At 37.2% G+C, this 7,971-nt stretch overlaps 1 protein-coding gene across 1 annotated transcript in view; it reads left to right on the forward strand.

The window, feature by feature from the left end:
* Positions 1 to 7,971, forward strand: part of LOC103212876 (cilia- and flagella-associated protein 47) — a gene marked incomplete at its 3' end in the record, with an annotated part of 63,092 nt that overhangs the window by 42,305 nt on the left and 12,816 nt on the right. Inside the window, exons 11-15 of the mRNA XM_007958803.1 lie at positions 21 to 173; positions 1,119 to 1,305; positions 1,588 to 1,684; positions 6,708 to 6,924; positions 7,214 to 7,455. Of these exons, the coding sequence (XP_007956994.1) occupies positions 21 to 173; positions 1,119 to 1,305; positions 1,588 to 1,684; positions 6,708 to 6,924; positions 7,214 to 7,455 (896 nt within the window). The remainder of the gene's footprint in view (positions 1 to 20; positions 174 to 1,118; positions 1,306 to 1,587; positions 1,685 to 6,707; positions 6,925 to 7,213; positions 7,456 to 7,971) is intronic.

Raw genomic sequence — 7,971 nt, forward strand, 5'->3', positions numbered from 1 at the left:
ATGACTTGCTTATATTTTAGGACAATTTTCACAGAAATGGCAAGATATCATTATATAGATCCTGATTTTGCATACACTAAATCTGAAGAATTAGGCCGTAAGGGACATCGGAGCCACTATGACAATTATATTAAATATTCAAGAAACACGCGCCTACAGAAACAAGCAAAGAGGTAAATTTCACTTCTTCATACAATAAAACTGTACGAAACAGATCATTGTGCCTTTTTTTGTTGTTGGTCGCCCTACAGTTGGCTCACTCTTATGGCAACCTTATGTATAACAGAACAAGACATTTCCTGGGTCTTGTGCCAATTCCATGATCTTTGATACATTTGAGACCATTATTGAGAATATTGTGTTAATCTATCTCATGCAGAGTTTTCTTCATTTCTGCTGACCTTCTGCTTTACCAAATACAATGACCTTTTGATCCATTTGGTCTTTCCTGATGATGTGTCAAGCAAGAGTAGGCCAAATGAGGTCTCGGCATCCCGGCTTCTAAGACTGATTGTGCCTACAGAGCCAGAATTTGTTTTCTTCTTAATTTTTTTTTTCCTTTTAACAATTGAGGTGACATTTTAATATACAAAATAAACAAAGCATTGAGCTACTCTAACCACAATTATTTTACTTGTTCCTTTTTTTGATTTGGGGATGTCTTAGATCGGTTTTCCCAGAATCAGATCCTGAGACAAGGAGTCCAGTGCATGTGATTTATGTGGCATGTGCTTTCCTGAGAAATGTGTACAGGATAAATAAAGCAGGATAGGTCAGGGGAGGGAGCTGAGGAAGAATATGTTTCAAATAAAGTTTTCCCTCCAGCTGGTCCCCAGGTTCTCTGGATCAGGAATTATACTACATAGTTGCCATTCTTACCTGAGCCAAAATGGTCTACTGGCTACCCCTCGATGCAGTAGGAGTGAACCTAACTTCCGGCATCAGATGTTTGAGAATGGGCTTCCCCGAGCAGAGAGTGGTTTTCTGCAGATAAGTGCACCAGTCTGATTCACTGGATTTGAATGAAGCACCAACCGTGCAAGCTATGGGGAATATTTAGATTTCCAGGAATATTTTCTGAAAGATTTAACCTCAGTTTATTATTATTATTTTAATAGGCAACACAAATATCCCTGTGATGATGCAGACGTGGACTTACAGTCAACATCAGGTTTCAAGCCACCTGACATCACAGGAGCAGATGTAGAAGAGGAGATACCTTCAACAAAACATCAAAGCAAAAAGGATAAATTGTTAAGTACCAAAAATATGGAGGCCAAGGAAGCAGAATCCTTAAAGAAAAAGGCATGTGCACTATTTTACATTTGTGCTTTGCTGCTGACTGAAATGTTGGTGGTTCAAACCCATCAGCAGTTCCGTAAGGGAACAATGTGTCAATATGCTTCTATAAAGATGACAGCCTTGGAAACACCCTATAGGGTAGTTCTAGTCTGTCCCGTAGGGTTGCTATCAGTGGGAATTGACTCCACAGCAATGGGTTTATACCATAAGAATTCTTACAACATCTTTTGCTAATATCGAACAATTAATATTAATGTTGGGGGAAAAATTGTGTTTTTCCCACAGGTTTTAAGTGGATTTAAATTAGAACCACTCACACCCCAAGAAATACAAGATTGTTGTTTAAATTTGACACCAAAGCAAATTCATCAAGTAAATATTGGTAAGAATCTATAAAAGTTCACTACGGCTTTTTTATATAATTTTTTTAACAGTTTCATTGAGATATAATTTATATTTAATCAGTTTCACCACTTTAAAATATGCAGGTGAAAGAATTTTAGTGAATTTACAGTTGTGTAACCATTATCACAATCATACTTTAGAACACTTTCATCAGCTTCATGCCCACATACCAAAACCCAAACCCAACCCACTGCCATCAAGTCAATTCTGACTCACACAGTCACTCCCTAATCTCAACCTTAGCCCCAGACAACCATTAACAGACTTTCTATCTGTCAATTTAATTATTCTGAACATTTTATGTAAATGGATCATAAATATGCAATCTCTGATATAGTCCTTCTTTTACCTAGCATGATGTTTTTGAAGTTCATTCATGTGGTAGCATATATCAATACTTTGTTTCTCTTTATATCCGATTAGTATCCCATTTTATCGAAATACCACATTTTTAAAATCCATTCACCAGTTGATGGGCATCTACTTATGGCCCATTATGAGTAATGCTGCTGTGAGCATTCACATAAAATTCTTTCAGTAAACATACATTTTCATTTATTTTTGTTGGATTCCTAGGTGTTGAACTGCTGAATTGCAATGGTAAATTTATGTTTAATTTTAAAGAAGCTGGCAGAAGTTTCCAAAGTGGCTGCACCAAGTTACCTTTTTACCAACACTTACAATTGCCTATTTTTCTGACAACAGCCATTGCTAATGGTTCACCATGAATCTGAATTGACTTGAAGGCAACTGCTGGTAGCACCTGTGGGTTGTGGTTCTCAAGTGGTAGCTCCTTGTGGTTTTGATTTACATCTCTCAAGTGACTAATGATGTTGAATATTTTTTTCTTGTGATCACTTGGCAAAATGTCTGTTTAAGTCGTGTGCAGTTCCTTATTTGGAGAAATGTCTTTCAAATCCTCTGCCCAATTTTTAATTTGAATATTTGTCTCGTACAGCTGTAAGAATTCTTTATATGTTCTGTATGCAAGTCCTTTATCTGATATATTATTTCCAAATATTTTCTGATAGTCTGTGGCTTGTCTTTTAATGACATGATTTAAAGCACAAAAGATTTAATTAGGTAAAGTTGGATTTACCATTTTTTTTCCCTTTATACATTGTGCTTTTTGCATCATATCTAAGAAACCTTTTCCTAAAACCAAAATCACAAATATTTTCTCCTGAAATATTTATTGTTTCAGATTTTATATTTAGGACTACAATGTCTCTTGAGTTTATTTTTGTTTATGGTTTCAGTTAAGGATATAAACTAATACTTTTGTATGTAGCTATCCATTTGTCTCAGCACTCTTTGCTAAAAATGCTATCCTTTCTTCATTGAATTGCCTTGGCATCATTGTCAAAAATCAGTTGACCATATATGTCAAGGTCCGTGTCTGGATTCTCAGTTGTATTCCACTGATCTACATGTCTACCCTTATGAAAGTTCTACACTGCCTTGATTACTGCAGCTTTATAATAAGTTCTGAAATGGGTAAACGTAAGTTCTCCAAACTTTCTCTTCTTTTTCAGGATTAATTTAGCTATTCTGGGTCCTTCACCTTTCCGTATAAATATATATGATCTTATCAAGGCCCATTTTCACTGTTGTTCTCCAGGTCTTCTTGTTAAATTCTGGCTCCTCTGCCAATGTATTGCTTAATCCAGTCCATATTGAGACCTCAATATGATGCTGGCCTTCTCTGACTGTTTGCCACTGAGTTCATTATTATCTTTTACAATGCCCCAGGGGATGGAATTTGCCATCTTCTACCCCAATTAAAGTTAGTCTCTTCACCCTCTGGTAGCACTTCTGTACCACAGAGGTGGGTGTGGGTAATGGGAGTAGCACTAGGCTAAACTCTACAGACTTACATTGTTTTTATAGAGGGTTAGTAGATATTCTTAAATAAATGCTTCTCAATTTGTTGTGTGCTTTTGATCAATTTCTAGAGTCTTTAAATGGTTGTTTTTGATGATTTTGTCCAGTTTTATATTTTGCTTTTGGGGGAGAAGTTTTGAAGAGTTCCTTACTCAGCCAGTGTACAATTCCCACCCCATGGCTTTTTAAAATACAAAAGAGATTTTTTTTTAATCTATGTCAGTAAAAATTGTACAATTTAACCAGAATTTAATAAGATCCTCTGCTGATTTCTCTTCTGTTTCATACATGCTATACTGATAGAAAACAATCCGTTGCCATATTGACTCTGACACATGACAGCCCAATGTATGTCAATGTAGAACTGTGCTCCATTGGGTTTTCCATGGTTGATCTTTGGTGGAAGTAGATTGCCATGCCTTTCTACAAGGGTAGCTCTAGATGGATTCAAACATCAGACTTTAGTTAACAGATGAGCTTGTCAACCATTTGTGCCACCCAGGGACTACTAAAGGATGATTAGGGTTAAATAAATAGTGGCTATACTGGACTGAAGAAGTTCCCATTTTATTCTAGGCAAGATTGAAATGACCTTGAGAGAGATGTGGGCAGAGGATGATTAATTGGTATGGATGTACTGCCCTTGTCCCTTGCAGAATCCAGTACATAAAACTTTTATTATGAATTATGATGTTATCTAGACTAAAGGAGATGTCCAAGGAGATGCAAATCCAGAGACAAAGCAGGGAGGGTGATTAAATACCTGGGTGGTAATCACTTGAGATAACTAGTTGGTGGTCAAATCATAGAACAGTAAGACCTATGAGAAATGACAAAAATTAGTTTTGGCTCAGAGTTAAAGGGTTGAGATGGGCTGGCAGAGGGAGTTGGAGTCCTCTCACCCACTAATTCTGAATAGGACATAGAACCCAATGCCCTAAGAGCGCAGAAACTAGTTCTCCTTGCCACATAGTGGCAAATGATGTACCTGTGTGTCATAGTCTGGTACTATTAGTTCATTGCTTGGCTGGGGTTGTCCCTGTAGTTCACTTTAGTCAAAACTTCATTTACTGTACATCTTCTTGTGCCAGGAATATGTTAGGTACCAGGTTTTATAGCCCTAAGTATTTACCATTCACTGTTAGTTTATAAAGGAGTTCTGGTAATGCAGTGGTTAAGGCATTTCAGTTGTTAACCAAAAGGTCGGTGGTTTGAACCCACCAACTGCTTAGTGGGAGAAAGATGTGGTAGTCTGCTTCAGTAAAGATTTATAACCTTGGAAACCCCATGGGGCAGTTCTACTCTGTTTTATAGGGTCACTATGAGTCAAAATCTACTGGATGGCCATAGGCCAGTGGATGGGTTAGGTTGTAAATGCTCTGTGCCTTTCAAATGAGTAACTGACTAAAAAGATAAACAGATAACATACAAACGCAAAAGGAGCAAAGTCAAAATATAATACAACCTCATCAACAACTCTTCCAAAGCTCCCTTCCTAGCTCAGTCTGGTATCCTCTACATGTTACTAATGGCTCTATGCAGACAGAGACCCTATCTGAGTTTATAGCATGGTGCCTAAGGCATCTGAGTGCTAACCAGAAGGTTAGCGGTTCGAACCCACCAGCCACTCTGTAGAAGGAGTCAAAACTCCCTGCTGTCGAGTTGGATCCGACTCATAGTGATCCCTCCTCGGGCTTTTGAGGGGATATCACTACGGAAGTAGATTGCCCAACATTCCTTCCAAGGAGTGATGGGTGGCTTTGAACTGCCTCCTGGTTAACAGTCAAATGCCTTAGGCATTACGCCACTAAGACTGGGCAATCTCCTTCTGTAAAGATCTGCCACCTAGGAAACCCAATGGGGGTCACTATGAATTGGAATTGCCTGGATAGCAGTGGGTTTGGTTGTTTGGTTTGTCTGTGTGGTGCAAATAGCTTGCATTTGACTACTTATCTAGAGATTGGCTGTTGGGACCCACTCAGCAGTACTGTGGAAGAAAGGCCTGGAGCAAAAATCCTGTGGAGCGCTGTCCTAATTTGTAACACATGTGTTTGCCATAAGTCAACTCGATGGCAGTGGATTGGTTTGTATTTGAGACATAATTATTGTTGTAGAAGGGGAAGAGGAAACTTTGTTGTTGTTGTTAGGTGCTGTTGAGTCATCTCTGACTCATAGCGACCCTCTGTACAACAGAACAAAACACTGCCCAGTTCTGCACCAGCCCCATGATCCCTGCTATGCCTGAGCCCATTATTGCAGCCACCCTGTCAATCCATATTGTTGAGGGGCTTCCCCTTTTCTGTTGACCCTGCACTTTACAAAGCATGATATCCTCCTCAGAGAATGGTCCCTTCTGACAACATGACCAAAGTAGGTGAGACGAAGTCTGACCATTCTTGCTTCCAAGGAGCATTCTGGCTGCACTTCCTCCAGGACAGATCTGTTAGTTCTTTTAGCAGTCCATGGTGCTTTCAGCATTCTTCTCCAGCACCAGAACTCAAAAGCATCGACCATTTTTCGGTCTTTCTTATTCATTATCCAGCTCTCACGTGCATATGAGGTGATTGAAAATACCGTGGCTTGTGTCAGGGGCACCTTAGTCTTCAAGGAGACATCTTTGCTCCTTAGCACTTGAAAGAGGTCTTTTGCAATAGATTTGCCAATGCTATACATAGTCTGAGGAGCTCTGGTAGCATCGTGCCTAAGGCACTTGACTGCTAACCAGAAGGCTGGAGGTTCAAATCCACTAGCCACTCCTCAAAAGGAAGGTTGGGCAATCTACTTCCGTAGTGATACCGCCTTGGAAACCCAAGGAGGGGTCGCTATGAGTTGGGTCCTACTTGAGGGCCCATAATAACAACAACAACATATGTAGTCTGATGTCTTGACTGCTTCTTCCATTGTTTGTATTGAATTTAATAAATAATCTCCAAATATCGGATTATGGTCATTTAGATTTAAGAAAAAACAGCTTGGTTAATACTTCCCAATATTATAATAAAAATTTAGAAATACTGTTTTTTACAACTTGATTGATCAAAATATTATGAAAGCTTGAAAACAAATGGCTACTATTGCCTACATTAAACTTAATAATTAATTTTTCATTATTTCAGGACCCTCTGTCCTTAACTTTGGTGATGTGTGTCTGAATTCCACAAATATTCGTCCACTGCATGTTATTAATACACTACCTACTCATGTATTGGTCAAGTTAGATATAAATTCAAAAGAACTTCAGAAGACCGAACAACTTTCTTATGTGATTCCACCTACTACTAGTACTTATGTTTCAATAATATTCAAATCATCCATCATTGGAAAATTTTGGAAGTAAGATTTATTTTTTCATTTCTATTTGTTAGAATCTATTGCCCTTTAGTAGCACATGTGTTTGTTGGTTGCCAGATAATTTTAATATATATGATATTAGGTCCCAAAACACAGAAACTACATGTGCATGTATTTATAGATTCACATTTTGATGGTAGTCTAATTACTTTATGTAATTTTTTTTAAATGTTGCATGCTAAGAACAAATTGTGGATGTTAATCAATATAAATTCTATAATTGCAAAATACCTTTAATCAGTTAATTTTTTATGACTTTGCTGTGTTATAGGTCTTTCACCTTTACTGTGAACAACATACCTGGTGGGCACATCCTAGTGATGGCAGCTATCCAGCCAGTAAAGCTTGAGCTATCTTCTAATGAGCTGGTATTGACACCATATAACTTCTCAGCGAAAGCATGTTTTAAGGGGATAATAAGGATATATAATCGGAAAAATTATTTTGCCCAATTTAAATGGCTACCAGCAAACAAAGATAAAAAGATGGCATTTACAATTTCTCCTTCTACAGGTAATGTATTTTTTTCCCTATTTGATTTAGACATTCATTCATTCATTTACTCATTCAGGCATTAACCATATTTTTGGGTATATTGTATAAGAATGCTAAGAACATTGAACTAAATTAGAAAAGGGCATCAGGAAAGTATATTTTAATGTACATATGTATGATTTGAAAATATGGATCCTGATGGACAAATTGATTTTTTGTTAAGTTTTAGTTTGAGAATGGTGATAAGATATGATTCAGAATGGCTTATATTTCATTATATTGTGAATTCTTTTAGGAAGATAACACCAATTCTTTATACAAAGTATTAATACAGTTAATTCAAAAATGAAATTATTTTTGTCCCATATTTTGATTTGTCTGTTAAAGTTGTAATGTAAGGTATGCATTTTGAATTTATAATCAAACCTTATAAGACTACACTCATGTGTTAATCTCTCACTTAGCATTTTCTTTTTTTGGAGTTTGAGTTTAATAATTTATTAAGTAACTTTATTACATATTTATATCCCCTCT

Source organism: Orycteropus afer, unplaced genomic scaffold (assembly GCF_000298275.1).
Source record: "Orycteropus afer afer isolate SDZICR_OR568_19922 unplaced genomic scaffold, OryAfe1.0 scaffold01136, whole genome shotgun sequence".
NCBI classification, from domain to species: Eukaryota; Metazoa; Chordata; class Mammalia; order Tubulidentata; family Orycteropodidae; genus Orycteropus; species Orycteropus afer.